Source organism: Heptranchias perlo, chromosome 32 (genome assembly GCF_035084215.1).
Source record: "Heptranchias perlo isolate sHepPer1 chromosome 32, sHepPer1.hap1, whole genome shotgun sequence".
NCBI classification, from domain to species: Eukaryota; Metazoa; Chordata; class Chondrichthyes; order Hexanchiformes; family Hexanchidae; genus Heptranchias; species Heptranchias perlo.
The window spans coordinates 17,534,700-17,551,550 of NC_090356.1; the positions used below are offsets into that span (position 1 = coordinate 17,534,700).

At 43.9% G+C, this 16,851-nt stretch overlaps 1 protein-coding gene across 1 annotated transcript; it reads left to right on the forward strand.

Annotated features, from left to right (window-relative positions):
- Positions 1–10,716: 10,716 nt before the first annotated feature.
- Positions 10,717–11,664, forward strand: LOC137300791 (olfactory receptor class A-like protein 4). Its single transcript, XM_067970051.1, has one exon. It carries the CDS (start codon positions 10,717–10,719, stop codon positions 11,662–11,664), a length of 948 nt encoding a protein of 315 aa, XP_067826152.1.
- Positions 11,665–16,851: the final 5,187 nt, after the last annotated feature.

Below are 16,851 nucleotides of genomic sequence, written 5' to 3' on the forward strand. Positions count from 1 at the left end.
GGAGTGTCAGGATTTTGACCCAGCGACGATGAAGGAACGGCGATATATTTCCAAGTCGGGATGGTGTGTGACTTGGAGGGGAATGTGCAGGTGGTGTTGTTCCCACGTGCCTGCTGCCCTTGTCCTTCTAGGTGGTAGAGGTCGTGGGTTTGGGAGATGCTGTCAAAGAAGCCTTGGCGAGTTGCTGCAGTGCATCCTGTGGATGGTACACGCTGCAGCCACTGTGCGCTGATGGTGAAGGGAGTGAATGTTTAGGGTGGTGGATGGGGTGCCAATCAAGCAGGCTGCGGTAAAGAGCGAGACCAGAGCGGGGATATAAACAGCGCAGAGAGAGCGGGAGTTCAGTCGGTGAGCGGCGGCACAGAGCGAGACCAGAGCGGGGATATAAACAGCGCGGAGAGAGCGGGAGTTCAGTCGGTGAGCGGCGGTAAAGAGCGAGACCAGAGCGGGGATATAAACAGCGCGGAGAGAGCGGGAGTTCAGTCGGTGAGCGGTGGTAAAGAGCGAGACCAGAGCGGGGATATAAACAGCGCGGAGAGAGCGGGAGTTCAGTCGGTGAGCGGTGGTAAAGAGCGAGACCAGAGCTTACTCTGAGAGCGAGACTCTGAGACCAGCGGCAGAGTTCGGGGTGACGTCACCAGTCAGAAAGTGACGCGGCACAGGGGAGGCAGCTGATTGGTGAGTAGGTTCAGGTGAGTATTTCTACCATTTTACTGTAAGTAAAGTAATAAGAAAGGGAAGGTCTGCAGGTTTTATAGCAGATAGTGTTTTTTTTAGTGAACCTAGGTCCCTAGTATAGTTAACATTTTCTAATTTCAACGTAATTTAAAAGGGGTAACTAAGCTAAGGCAAGTCATGGCAGCAGACCTCGCACCCGTGATATGCCCCTCCTGCAAGATGTGGGAAGTCATGGACACTACCAGTGTCCCTGCCGACCATGTGTGCGGGAAGTGTGTCCACCTGCAGCTACTGACCGATCGTATCTCGGAGCTGGAGCTGCGGGTGGACTCACTGTGGAGCATCCGCGATGCAGAGAAACTCGTGGATAGCACGTTTAGCGAGTTGGTCACACCGCAGGTAAAGGGTATACAGGCAGGAAGTGAATGGGTGACCACCAGGAAGAGTAAGAGGTGCAGGCAGGTAGTGCAGGGGTCCCCTGTGGCCATCCCCCTCTCAAACAGATATGCCACTTTGGATGCTGTTGGGGGGGATGACTTATCAGGGGAAGGCAGCAGCAGCCAACTTCCTGGCACCACGGGTAGCTCTGCTGCACAAGCTGGGAGGAAAAAGAGTGAAAGAGCTATAGTGATAGGGGACTCAATTGTAAGGGGAATAGACAGGCGTTTCTGCGGCCGCAACCGAGACTCCAGGATGGTGTGTTGCCTCCCTGGTGCAAGGATCAAGGACGTCTCGGAGCGGCTACAGAACATTTTGGAGGGGGACGGCGAACAGCCAGCTGTCGTGGTGCACATAGGCACCAACGATATAGGTAAAAAAGGGGATGAGGTCCTAAAAGCAGAATATAGGGAGTTAGGAGGTAAATTAAAAAATAGGACCTCAAAGGTAGTAATCTCAGGATTGCTGCCAGTGCCACGTGCTAGTCAGAGTAGAAATAGGAGGATATTTCAAATGAATACGTGGCTAGAGGAATGGTGCAAGGGGGAGGGATTCAAATTCCTGGGACACTGGAAACGGTTCTGGGGGAGGTGGGACCAGTACAAACCGGACGGTCTGCACCTGGGCAGGGCCGGGACCGCTGTCCTAGGAGGAGTGTTTGCTAGTGCTGTTGGGGAGGGTTTAAACTAAAGTGGCAGGGGGTTGGGAACCTGAGCAGGGAGACAGAGGAAAGCGTAACAGGAAGGGACAGAAGGTATGGAGTAATAGGTAAAGTGTTAAAAAAGGAAAAAGCAGGAACTAAGCGTCACAAAACAGATTTGAAAGTTCTTTATCTGAATGCACGTAGCATTCGTAACAAAATGGACGAGTTAACGGCACAAATAACTACGTAAGGGTATGATCTTGTGGCCATTACAGAAACATGGCTGCAGGGTGACAACGACTGGGAATTAAATATGCCAGGGTATTTAACAATCAGGAAGGACAGGCAGGAAGGAAGGGGAGGTGGGGTGGCTATGTTAATAAAGGAAGGAATCACTGTAATACAGATAAATGATATTGGGACAAAGCATCAAGATAATGAAACAGTTTGGGTGGAGATAAGGAATAATAAGGGGAAAAAAACATTAGTGGGCGTAGTATATAGGCCTCCTAATAGTTGCAACTCTGCTGGAAGAAGTATTAATCAGGAAATAGTCGGGGCATGTAATAAGGGAACAGCTATAATTATGGGGGATTTTAATTATCATATTAACTGGACAAATCAAATTGGGCAGAGAAGCCTTGAGGAAGAGTTCATTGAGTGCATCAGGGATGGATTTCTTGAGCAGTATGTAACTGATCCTACAAGGGGGCAGGCAACCTTGGACCTGGTCCTGTGTAATGAGTCAGGATTAATTAATAATGTCCTAGTTAAGGATCCCCTTGGAACGAGCGACCACAACATGGTTGAATTCCATATCCAATTAGAGGGTGAGAAGGTTGATTCTCAAACAAGTGTACTGAGCTTGAATAAAGGAGAATATGATGGTATGAGAGTGGAATTGATTAAAGTGGACTGGGAAAATAGATTAAAGGGTAAGACGGTACATGAGCAGTGGTGTTCATTTAGGGAGTTATTTTACAACTTTCAAAATAAATATATTCCACTGAGGAAAAAAGGGTGTAAAAGAAATGACAGCCATCCGTGGCTAAGTAAAGAAATCAAGGATAGTATCCGACTAAAAACAAGGACATATAAGGTAGCCAAACTTAGTGGGAGGATAGAAGATTGGGAATTCTTCAAAAGACAGCAAAAAGTAACTAAAGGATTGATTAAGAAAGGGAAGTTAGATTATGAAAAGAAATTAACAAAAAATATAAAAACAGATAGCAAGAGTTTCTATAGTTATATAAAAAGAAAAAGGGTGGCTAAGGCAAACGTCGGTCCCTTAGAGGATGAGACCGGGAAATTAATGGTGGGAAACATGGAGATGGCAAAAATGCTGAACAAATATTTTGTTTCAGTCTTTACAGTAGAGGACACTAAGAATATCCCAACACTGGACAAACAGGGGACTCTACGGGGGGAGGAGCTAAATACGATTAAAATCACTCAGGAGATGGTACTCAGTAAAATAATGGGACTCAAAGCGGATAAATCCCCTGGACCTGATGGCTTCCATCCTAGGGTCTTGAGGGAAGTGGCTGTAGGGATTGTGGATGCTTTGGTGATAGTTTTCCAAAATTCCCTGGACTCAGGAGAGGTCCCGGCAGATTGGAAAACTGCTAATGTAACACCGTTATTTAAAAAGGGTAGTAGGCAGAAGGCTGGAAATTATAGGCCAGTTAGCCTAACATCTGTGGTGGGTAAAATTTTGGAGTCTATTATTAAGGAGACAGTAACGGAACATTTAGATAAGCATAATTTAATAGGACAAAGTCAGCATGGCTTTATGAAGGGGAAGTCATGTCTGACAAATTTGCTTGAGTTCTTTGAGGATATAACGTACAGGGTGGATAAAGGGGAACCAGTGGACATAGTGTATTTAGACTTCCAGAAGGCATTCGACAAGGTGCCACATAAAAGATTATTACTTAAGATAAAAAATCACGGGATTGGGGGTAATATTCTGGCATGGGTGGAGGATTGGTTATCGAACAGGAAGCAGAGAGTTGGGATAAATGGTTCATTTTCGGACTGGCAACCAGTAACCAGTGGTGTTCCACAGGGGTCGGTGCTGGGTCCCCAACTCTTTACAATCTATATTAACGATTTGGAGGAGGGGACCGAGTGCAACATATCAAAATTTGCAGATGATACAAAGGTGGGAGGGAAAGTAGAGAGTGAGGAGGACATAAAAAAACCTGCAAGGGGATATAGACAGGCTGGGTGAGTGGGCGGAGATTTGGCAGATGCAATATAATATTGGAAAATGTGAGGTTATGCACTTTGGCAGGAAAAATCAGAGAGCAAGTTATTTTCTTAATGGCGAGAGACTGGAAAGTACTGCAGTACAAAGGGATCTGGGGGTCCTAGTGCAAGAAAATCAAAAAGTTGGTATGCAGGTGCAGCAGGTGATCAAGAAAGCCAACGGAATGTTGGCTTTTATTGCTAGGGGGATAGAATATAAAAACAGGGAGGTATTGCTGCAGTTATATAAGGTATTGGTGAGACCGCACCTGGAATACTGCATACAGTTTTGGTGTCCACACTTAAGAAAAGACATACTTGCTCTCGAGGCAGTACAAAGAAGGTTCACTCGGTTAATCCCGGGGATGAGGGGGCGGACATATGAGGAGAGGTTGAGTAGATTGGGACTCTACTCATTGGAGTTCAGAAGAATGAGAGGCGATCTTATTGAAACATATAAGATTGTGAAGGGGCTTGATCGGGTTGATGCAGTAAGGATGTTCCCAAAGATGGGTGAAACTAGAACTAGGGGGCATAATCTTAGAATAAGGGGCTGCTCTTTCAAAACTGAGATGAGGAGAAACTTCTTCACTCAGAGGGTGGTAGGTCTGTGGAATTTGCTGCCCCAGGAAGCTGTGGAAGCTACATCATTAGATAAATTTAAAACAGAAATAGACAGTTTTCTAGAAGTAAAGGGAATTAGGGGTTATGGGGAGCGGGCAGGAAATTGGACATGAAGCTGAGTTCGGATCGGTCAATGCCCTGTGGGTGGCGGAGAGGGCCCAGGGGCTGTGTGGCTGGTTCCTGCTCCTACTTCTTGTGTTCTTTAGATTTGTGGTTGGGATCAGATCAGCCATGATCTTATTGAATGGCGGAGCAGGCTCAAGGGGCCGATTGGCCTCCTCCTGCTCCTATTTCTTATGTTCTTATGTTCTTATCACACTCCTGATTGTGAGGCCTTGCTGTCCACAAATTGACTGCTGCGTTTCCTACATTACAACCGTAACTGCATTTCAAAAGTATTTCATTGACTGTGAAGTGCTTTGGAACATCCTGAGGTCTTGAAAGGCGCTATATAAACGCAAGTCTTTCTTTCTTTATGTAATTATTCTGGCCTCTTCCATAAACATTCCTAATTGTATAGAACATTTTATAAGTGATTGTGTCAATCCTTTGGGTGTTTTGCTATTTCTATTAGAATTTACCAGGAGTGTAATGGACAGTTCCAAATCATTCAGAAGTTTTGACTTGGCTGCCACCGGAGGGAAGTCAGGAAGACCATGCACCAACATTGCAAATAATCAACAATCTTTGTAGAAGAGACCCCAAACAAATCAATAAATCTAAATGGACAGCAGTCTTAGGAGAAGGAGTTTGGCCATTCCCAGGAGGGGAAATGTTATGTTTTGGAATTTTTGATCATTTTTCCATGGAAAGGATTTGGAAAAGAGTCACATTTAAACATTCTGTTTTAAAAGCACTGTGTATTTACACAAGTTTTAAAAAGCCCCGAGATGAAAGATGGCTAAAATGATAATGAGCAAGATGTGGAGATGCCGGTGATGGACTGGGGTTGACAATTGTAAACAATTTTACAACACCAAGTTATAGTCCAGCAATTTTATTTTAAATAAAATAAAATTGCTGGACTATAACTTGGTGTTGTAAAATTGTTTACGATAATGAGCAAGGCATTGAAGTTGTTCCCCCAAAGACAATAAGCAGTTCATTAACCTATCTCAGTAATTGATTAAAACCTTTCACCTATTGTGTTGGGAAGGCCCTGGTCCCAGGCGCCTGGCAGGGGCTGACTGGCATAAACATTCGCCTCTGGTTGTGAACATAAGGAGATAAAAATAAGGACAAAAACACTCACTAACAGTCAGGTTTTTAATCAGAAAGTTGCTAGGGTAAGCTTTCACCAGACTCAGAAGGTTAGAATGCTGAAAGATAGTTAGAAGTTATTTTGTTTAAGGCAAGCAAGATGACCCACTGATGTGGGGAAGTGTAGTGTATTCATTATTTTGTATTATTATGCAAAGACAAGTGGTACTGATTGAATTAAGTGAGTCTGATCATGACTGTTACTCTGTATATTCACTTTCTGTCTGTGAAATAAAGCTGCTTAATGATTCATATCTGACCTTGTCTTCCCTAGGAGGAAAAGTCTGGCAATTCCTAGGGAAGTGAGGCCTGAAGAAGAGACAATTCTTTGATATTCTTCTGTTTAATTTTCTCCGACTGGATTATACTCGCTCACTTTATAATAATTCAGTCTACTGATTTGATGTTTGAACCCAAATTTGTCTATAAATATAGAACAGATTAATCTAGACAGTGATGGCCTCGTGCCCACCCCGAGTGCTGCATTTACCCACTAAGCCAGCAGAAGCACTTTGGATGATAGTTTTTGCACTAACTTCAGAGCAGTGGGACAATGAACATATTTGCTTAATGTTGTTTGCTGTGTCAGTAATACTAACACATTAATTAATTGGTCTATCAAGTATGCATGGCTGCATTATAGAAGGGAATCCCTCATGGGCATTCAGCTATTGGTACATAATTCTGAAATGTTTATTCACATACTGCTCTCAACCTCCATCACAGCTACACTGGACTCGGATTCTATAATTTTAATCACAATCATTTCCTTGAAGAGAAAAAAGACAAAGGTGAGAGCTGTGTATAGTTTACAATATGAGCTTAAATGCAATATATCTGACAGGGCTGCACCAAAAGGCATTAACCAGCAAATGAGCTGTGTATTATTTAGCTTTTCTGACAAGTCACTTCTAAAGCATAGTTTAACAAAAGGCAGATTGCTCAGTTAAAAACTGGTTAAAAACTCCAGGCAGAAAAAATAGTGAAATTACAAGCTGGAAATCACTGTTGATGATATTACTGGATGAACACATCTACTTTAGCAGTCTGCAACACGAGTCTGTACAGGGAGTCCGTTCTAGGAGTCTGTCAAAGGAATCTGTCATAATTTACAGTCTGTTGTACCCCAACTAACAGTGTATAACAATCTGTCATTCTTTGCTCCTTCCTTATCCCTTCAATGTCTGCCTTCCTGAAGTTAAAATTCTTAGTTGTACTCCTCTCTATTTCTATTGTAACTGAGGATATTACTATTTTACAAAGATTTATTTTAAATGGAATTTAATGCCTTTGTGAAATTGGCAGAAAGAGATAAGCATGATGAGCATTTCTCCCTCATCTCACCTACAGTGACTTCTGCCCTTCGAAAATTTACTGAGGAAACTCACAGTGACAAAGTAAAATCTCAACCGATGAGGTAAGGTGTCTGTTTTATTGTTTCCTTTCCGTGATTAGATGTCTTTGCTCAGATGAATTCGGTGAAAGTCACCCATTCTTAGTTACTATTAATGAAGGTTTCTGAAGGGTCCTGTTAAGGAAGGCAATGACTGAATAATACCTCCCTCCCTGAGCTAACTTCATGCATTGTTAGATCTAGGGTCCTGAAACCAGGAGTCCTGTCAAACACCCATGTTTGCTTTCAGGCATCCAATGTTGGATTGAAGGAATCGAGTGGAGAAAAAAGTGTCATCGCATAGACATCCTCAGCGTACTTGGTAAATATGATGAGGCACAGCACTTACTCTAGTCAGCTCTGTACTCTGTTATATTGATAGGCTGTCCCACAATGGACCTTGTGCCCATTTGAGGAAATCCATTTGGAATGTCAGCTTGCAGAATTGCAAACTACAGCAGAAGGGAACTACAATGTAATGGAATCACAAAGACTTGGTCTGAGGTTATGGACCATGGGGTAAATTCACAAGAGTATAGATTATTCTGAAGGGAAACAAATGGAAGAGGGTGCATCTGCCTATGTTAAAGATTACCTGATGGTAATCAAAATGGACAGCTCAAGTTCAGGTTTAGAATACCTGGGAATTTTTTGGGTCATACTGGACAAGAAAAATGGGGGAAAAATTGTTATAGGTATCTGCTTTAGCAGTCTGCAACATGAGTCTGTACAGGGAGTCCATTCTAGAAGTCTGTCAAAGGATTATGTTAGAGGGAATGGATTATAGGAATCTGTTATAATTTACAGTCTGTAGTATCCCAACTAACAGTGTGTAACAATCTGTCATTCTTTGCTCCTTCCTTATCCCTTCAATGTCTGCCTTCCTGAAGTTAAAATTCTTAGTTGCACTTCTCTCTATTTCTATTGTAACTCTTACTTCAAACTTTACCATGTTGTAGTCACTGCTAGCCAGCTGCTTTCTGACTACGAATGTGTCCACCATTCCCTGGCCACTCATAAAAGCTCTTACTTTGTATCAACTCTAACTATTTGAATTATACAACAGCCCTTAATCACATCAATAAAACGGTCTAGTTCCGTGATCATGTGCTTCCAGTAGGGAACAAGGGACACAGATCGAAGAGTCAGGGATACAATCAGGCCCCATCTCTAGCTCATGCCCCTCCAAGGACAGCTCCCCCAACATGAGTGCATGATCACAGAATTACCTCCATTGCAATTCACTTTATTTATTCTCACCATAATCTTTCTTGCCTGTGATGCCCTCCTCTATTGAATAACCTACCAACACTCACTGTGTAGGCTCATGAAGAATGGTCTCTTGGGTGAGGTACCAGTGGGAAATTCGTGTGTTGTGAACCATACCCGGTGCCTTTAGGAGAGGAGGAAGAGAGAAAATTTGGTGAAAAAATACAGGGGCAACCAAATGATGAAATAAGTGAAGGGCAAAGACTAATCAAGGGGAGTCAGTATGGATTATTCAGGGACAGTTAGCATGTGGTAATTAGGGAACGTAAGCATAGGGTAATCGGGAAGAGCTAGCATCGGGTAATTTCAACAGGGGCAACCGAGGAGGGTAAACAAGGCTAATGTGGAAAAGTCAGCATGGGTTGATCAGGGAGAGTCAGTGATAATCGGGGACAATCAGCCTGGGTCAATTAGGAAGAGTCAGTGTCAGTTAATCAAGGTTCATTGGAATGATATGAATAGAGAGGTTACAGTATTGAAGCAAAGCTCAAAAAATTGGGGCACTATGAAGGTTATGGGGGAGCTAATCGAGGTTTTCAAAATTATGAAAGGCTTTAAGAGGGTAAACAGTGAAAGATGGTTTCGACAAGTTGGTGATATCAGTAACAAGGAGACATCGACTCAGAATTATCAATAGAAGGGGAAGTTAAAAGATTTTTTTTCGTATCTAGCCTCATATGTGCTGGATACTGTTATGGTGCTGGATCTTTGTTGAGAGCCTGATAGAGATGTCAGGAGGACTGTTGAGTCAATAGTTTGGATGTGTAATTAAGGAGATGGTCTTCTCAATGAGAATACGAATAACTGGAGAAGGTAGTTCAGCAGCTGCATCTTCAGCCTCCTGTCTTATCTCCTTACTAGTGTTCATTGCTTTCCTCCACCAAGATGCTGCATGGTGATGCCATGTTGTACTGTGAAATTGTGCAACAAGCAGCTTTATGTTAACTTGACCAGAATATGTGCCATATGTAACCCATCTCCGCTCATATTTACAATCTTATAGCTCAATTGCACTCATTTATGGAACAACAGATGAAAATCAGAGCATTACAGCATCTCCTGGCCAGCCTGCGATCTTCCACCTTCCATAAACTTAAGCTCATCCAAGACTCTGCTGCCTCTATCCTAACTTGCACTACGTCACATTCACCTGTCACCCCTCTTCTCGTTGACCTACATTGGCTCCCGGTCCAGCAACCCCTTGGTTTTAAAATTCCCAATCTCTGTAACCTCTTCCTGCCCTACAACCCTCCAAGAACTCTGCATTCTTCCAAATCTGGCCTCTTGTGCATTCCCCACTTCCTTCACCCCCCCATTGGCGACCTTGCCTTCAAACATTTAGGCCCTAAGCTCTGGAATTCCCTCTCGAAACCTCTCCACCTCTCTCCTCCTTTAAGACGCTCCTTCAGATCAACCTCTGACTAAGCTTTTGATCACCTATCCTAATGCCTCCATCTTTGGCTTGGTGTCAATTTTTGTCTGATGAATTTTGTCCTGTGAAGCATCTTGGACATTTTACTATGTTAAAGTTGCTATATAAATACAACTTGTTGTTAACATAGCAAAACTGCCCATGACAATGTGTTGCTTTGAACAGGAGTAAGAGATGTCGGGGAGCTGGCAGAAGTGAGGTCAAAGAGGTAGGTTTTAAGGAAGTTTTTATAGGCGGGGAGAGAGGGAGAAAGGTAATGAGGTGGAGGAGTTTAAGGGAGGGGGTATGGGGTCATGATGGCTGAAGACCATGCCATCAAAGATGGAGAGGGGCTTCACGGTAGAACAGAGCTAGAAGAAGTGAGGATGCGAGCAGACACATAGGATGGGGGAGGCCACGGAGGGATTTGTAAACAAGGCCATGCGTTTTAAAACCAATATATTGGAGACAGAGAGCCAGTGGGATTTGACAAGGGCAAGCATGATAGCTGAGCAGGACTTAGTATGAGACAGGAAATGGGTATCAGATACCTTCAGAATTCACTATTCCAAGAACAATAATGAAGAATAGACAAAAAAATCCCCCCAAAAAGAAGTTGATCAGATTTCTTTTCAGTATTTAATTTTTAAGGGTCTCGGAGGGTTATTTCCTCTTTAAGACTGTTATACTAATTCTTTGCAATGTCTGTGTCATTTCAGTGACTCTCGGTAGATACGGTGCTGGTGTGACATGGCGGAGCATCCTGTGCAAGTTTTTATATATGGTTTGCTTGTATGCTGTGGGATTCTGGGAAACTCTCTGGTTATATGGATTGCTGCCGACACCACCCGAGAAAACCATTACCTCGCCTCATCCGACCTCATTCTGATGAACATCGCGGCAGCAAACTTGCTGCTTTCCCTGACGAGGAACACCTTGCTTCTGACATTCGACGCTGGAATCACCGTCTCTTTCTCTGACGGGGGCTGCAAGTTTATGATGTTCATCTGGACCTGGCTGAGGTCAGGAAGTATCTGGGTCACCCTGAGTCTAAGCCTGTACCACTTTGTCACAATCAGAACACACCGCAGCATGTTAGAAAGGTTAAGTGAGAAGAGGAGGGTTGTGCTGGCCATGCTAGTGGAGTGGGCTCTGAGCCTGGTCTATTCAAGCTTTGCCCTGGTGTACTCTTCCAACATACAGAATAACAGCACCAATAACTTAATGGTCATCAGTAGCACTATCAGACCTTTACTCGGCTGTGTGTGGACATTTCCGAATGAAATCAGCAGTCTTACATACACAATGATCTCTGTCATAATACACGAAGCAATTCCAATTAGCATAATGATATTCACAAACACTGGCACCTTGTTATTTCTCTACAAGCACTACAGGAAAACCCGCGATGCCTGCTTCACCAGCAACCGCATCAGTACTGAATGGAAAGCAGCCAAGACCATCCTGTACCTGATTTTGCTGTTTATTTTTTGTTGGGGCACGCATGTATTTTCAGTGAATTATTATAATTTTAGGGGTAGCTCCTCGACACGCTACATGCTAATTATCGCCAGGTTCTCTGCCTCGGGATTTGTGGGATTCTATCCACTGGTGGTAGCGACAGGACACAGCAAATTAAGACAGAAGATGAGAAACATCGTGAGGTGCGGGTGGCTGAATTTCGCACAACAGCAGTGACTATCCCGCCTGCAGTTTTACCTGGCTACTTAAAAGTGTGTGGATTTCTTGTTAACCCTTTCTAATCTGCACCATTTACAGGAATAGCCTGTAAGCGAAGAGTTGTGGGATTTCTCTGCTGGTGGTTTATGTCTTATTCATATATGATGTAATATCAACACATGGCCCCAGAAATTTATGAAAATTATCGTCTGGACCTCTAACCCCATGCTTCAATTGGGTAAGGAACTGAGCACATCGGAACAGGCGGAGGCCATTCAGCCCTTCGAGCCTGTTCCACCATCCAATTAGATCGTGGCTGATCTGTACCTCAACTCCATTTACCAGCTTTTGCTCCATTTCCTGGATATCCTTACCTAACAAAAATCTATCGCTCTCAGTCTTGAAAGCTTCAATTGACCCAGCATCCGCAGTCTTTTGGGGGAGAGAATTCCAGATTTCTACTTTGGGTGAATAAGTGCTTTCTGATTTCCCTCCTGGTTCATCCCTATCAAATCCTTTTATCATTTTAAACACCTCGATTAGATCGCCCCTTAATCTTCTAAACTCAAGGGAACACAAGCCATGATTCTGCAACCTGTCCCGGTATCATCCAGATGAATCTGCGCTGCACCCCTCCAAGGGTAATATATCCTTACTGAGGTGCGGTGCCCAAAACTGAACGCAGTGCTCCAGATGGGGTCTGACCAAGGCTTTATTCAACTGAAGCATAACTTCCTCCCCTTTATATTCCAGCCACCGTGTGAGAAAGGCCAACATTCCATTAGTCTTTTTGATTGCTTTTTGTACCTCCTAGCTTTTAGTGATTTGTGTACATGGATACCCAAATCCCTTTGCTCATCTACAGTTCCTAGTTTCTCACCATTTAAAAAATGCTCCAATTTGTCTTTCTTGGATCCAAAGTGGACAACCTCACATTTGCCCACATTGAACTCCATTTGCCCACTCACTTAATCTATCTATGTCCCTTTGTAACTTGCTGCTCCAATCTACACTACTTACTGTGCCTCCCAACTCAGTGTCATCTGCAAACTCTGATGTACAACTTTTTATTCCTTCATCCAAGTCATTGATAAATATGGTGAAAAGCTGAGGTCCCAAAGTGAGCTCCACAGACCTGAGTCAGCTGATAGTCATAGGGCAGAACTTACAACCTTGGCTTGAGCATTTAATGGGCGGTGGCAGACTAGCTACCTCTTATACAGCGTGCCCAATTTTCCTTCCCATTGAAGTCAATGGAAAATCGATCCACTATCACCCGTTTTGTGCCCCCACTAAAGTTGAAAGATCCGCCCATAGAATGATAAATCTTAGAATCATAAATCTTAGACTATTTGAATTATTAAATCAGAAAATCTGAGAATTACAGAATCATAGTATGTTTCATCACAGATACAGTCCTTTACCAATGTTTTTGTCCCCAGATAAGCCACCTAGTCTAATCCCGTTCTCCTGCTCACTCCCCATACTCCAGTTTTCAAGCAACTATTTAATTCCCTTTTAAAAGAATTTCTGGATTCTGCTTCCACAGTGGTTTGAGGAAGAGAATTCCATAGCCTAACCATCCTCCGCATAAAGAATGTTTTTTCTAGCCTCCCCTTTAATTATTTTTGTGATAATCTTAAATTTGTACCCTCTCATTACAATCTCACTGACAGTCTATCACTATTCACCATATTATAACCCTTCATAATTTTGAAGACCTGTATCAGGTCACCCCATAACTTTCCCAATAGGTGTGCTGGTAGGGGTGCTACAATTTGCCTCAGTGCCCATGGGCTGGAGTAGAAAAAAAGTGGGGTTCCTGCCCGATCACTGTCCATTGATTTTCATTGGAAAGTGCATGTGTGGATATCGTGTGAGGGCAGCATGAGGCTCAGCTGTAGAGCCCCCATAGTGAATAAATAGCTGACTGACATTCGGAGTCAACACTCACACATAAAGAATATCCACTTGAGCAAAATACCAGAGGGTGGTTGGCACCTGGGAAGTGTATTCTGGTGTGAGTTAATGCCTTCAGGTGAAGCAAATTGGAGGGGAGGGCGAACAAAGAGCAATAGGCTAAATAAAGGTGCCCAATGTTTTGAGTAGAGTATGGATATCACTCTATACAGTGCCTTGTGGATATCATTGTGAACAGTGTTATGCAGATATCACTGTATAAAGTACCTTGTGGATATCACTGTATACAATACCTTGTGGATATCACTGTATACAATGCCTTGTGGGTATTGCCGTATACAATGTCCTGTGGTTATCACTGAGTACAGTGCTGTGTCTATAATCGCTTTGTACAGTGCTGTGTGTATGATGTGTGTACAGTGCTGTGTGTGCATCTCATTGTATACAGTGCCCTGTGGATATCACTTCACTTTCAAAATCAGGAAAAATGCCGATAAATGACGGTGGATGACACCAGGACATGAACCCTTAAATGACTCATGTTTTTTTTTTATTCGTTCACGGGATGTGGGCGTCGCTGGCAAGGCTGGCATTTATTGCCCATCCCTAGTTGCCCTCGAGAAGTTGGTGGTGAGCCACCTTCTTGAACCGCTGCAGTGCTTATTATGACTTTTCGTAGCGAGATTTTACAACTGAGTGGCTTGCTAGGCCATTTCAGAGGGCAATTAAGAATCAACCACATTGCTGTGGATCTGGAGTCACATATAGGCCAGACCAGGTAAGGGCGGCAGGCTTCCTTCCCTAAAGGACATTAGTGAACCAGATGGGTTTTTACGACAATCCGGTCGTTTCACGGCCATCATAACTGATACTAGTATTTTAATTCCAGATTTTTATTTAATTGAATTTAATTAATTAATTGAATTTAAATTCGCCAGCTGCCATGGCGGGATTTGAACTCATGACTCTGGATTTTAGTCCAGGCCTCTGGATTACTAGACCAGTAACATAACCACTATGCTACCGTACCCGGCTAACACTGATCAGCACACAAAGGAACATCATTCAAGCCCATTGACTGGCCATGGACTGATATCTCCAACAGTCAGTTCTGGTGTAATGGCTCAGTGTGGAATCAAAAACAACTTACATGAAACATTAGTGAAATGGTGAATATGGCCTTGTGTAATTAGAGTCAGCGGCTGCCAGACACTTTCTATTTGTTGCAATCCTGGATCTGGGAGAGGCAACCATCGCACTGTTTAGATATGTGTGCACTGAGCAGCAGCTGTGATCTGTGTCGCTGCATAATATACAGAATAAAGAATATTTTATTCATTTGGAATCGCAGGTTATTTTGGTGCTTTGTACATGGTTGACATCGATTGGAAGTGTCAGGTTCATTTCTCGAGATATTAACATGGGTCATTTGTGGCCCTCAGAGATTCTCTCATTGACTTTCCTTCACCTTGGTGAACAAACTAAAATGATGGGGCAAACTGCAATGGTAATTAGTATCAGGCGATACAAGATCATTGAAGAAAATGGCACCACCATTAAGCATTGCTGAGGTGCCATGGTAACAGTGGGTATGTAAAAGTGATTCTGGAAAGCTACAGAAATATCTTCAAGCCAATTATCTTATTTTTATTCATTAATGGGATGTGGGCGTCGCTGGCAAGGCCAGCATTTATTGCCCATCCTTAATTGCCTTTGAGAAGATGGTGGTGAGCCGACTTTTTGAACTGCTGCAGTCCATGTGGTGAAGGTACTCCCACAGTGCTGTTAGGTAGGGAGTTCCAGGATTTTAACCCAGCGACAATGAAGGAACGATGATATATTTCCAAGTCGGGATGGTGTGTGACTTGGAGGGGAACGTGCAGGTGGTGTTGTTCCCATGCGCCGGCTGCCCTTGTCCTTCTAGGTGGTAGAGGTCGCAGGTTTGGGAGGTGCAGTTGAAGAAGCCTTGGCGAGTTGCTGCAGTGCATCCTGTAGATGGTACAAACAGCAGCCACAGTGCGTCAGTGGTGGAGGAAGTGAATGTTTAAGGTGATGGATGGGGTGCCAATCAAGCAGGCTGCTTTGTCCTGGATGGTGTTGAGCTTCTTGAGTGTTGTTGGAGCTGCACTCATCCAGGCAAGTGCAGAGTATTCCATTGCACTCCTGACTTGTACCTCGTAGATGGTGGAAAGGCTTTGGGGAGTCAGGAGGTGAGTCACTTGCTGCAGAATACCCAGCCTCTCTGCTCTTGTAGCCACAGAATTTATGTGGCTGGTCCAGTTACCTTTCTGGTCAATGGTGACCCCCAGGATGTTGATGGTGGGGGATTTGGTGATGGTAATGCCATTGAATGTCAAGGGAAGGTGGTTAGACTCTCTCTTGTTGGAGATGATCATTGCCTGGCACTTCTCTGGTGCGAATGTTTCTTGCTACTTATCAGCCCAAGCCTGGATGTTGTCCAGGTCTTGCTCCTGCGGGCATGGACTGCTTCATTATCTGAGGGGTTGCGAGTGGAACTGAACATTGCAATCATCAGCAAACATCCCCACTTCTGACCTTATGATGGAGGGAAGGTAATTGATGAAGCAGCTGAAGATGGTGGGGCCTAGGACACTGCCCTGAGGAACTCCTGCAGCGATGTCCTGAGGCTGAAATGATTGGCCTCCAACAACCACGACCATCTTCTTTTGTGCTGGGTGTGACTCCAGCCACTGGAGAGATTTCCCCCTGATTCCCATTGACTTCAATTTTACTAGGGCTCCTTGATGTCACACTCGGTCAAATGCTGCCTTGATGTCAAGAGCAGTCACTCTCACCTCACCTCTGGAATTCAGCTTTTTTGTACATGTTTGGACCAAGGCTGTAATGAGGTCTGGAGCCGAGTGGTCCATGCGGAACCCAAACTGAGCATCAGTGAGCAGGTTATTGGTAAGTGCCGCTAGATAGCATTGTTGACGACACCTTCCATCACTTTGCTGATGATTGAGAGTAGAATGATGGGGCGGTAATTGGCCGGATGAGATTTGTCCTGTTTCTTGTGGACAGGACTTACCTAGGCAATTTTCCACTTTGTCAGGTAGATGCCAGTGTTGTAGCTGTACTGGAACAGCTTGGCTAGAGGCGCGGCTAGTTCTGGAGCACAGGTCTCCAGCACTACAGCCACGATGTTGTCGGGGCCCATAGCCTTTGCTGTATCCAGTGCACTCAGCCGTTTCTTGATATCACATGGAGTGAATTGAATTGGCTGAAGACTGGCTTTTGTGATGGTGGGAACCTCAGGAGGAG

What these genes read in the sequence shown, in the direction of transcription:
- LOC137300791 (XM_067970051.1), top strand. Translation starts at nt 10,717, where the DNA reads ATGGCGGAGCATCCTGTGCAAGTTTTTATATATGGTTTGCTTGTATGC.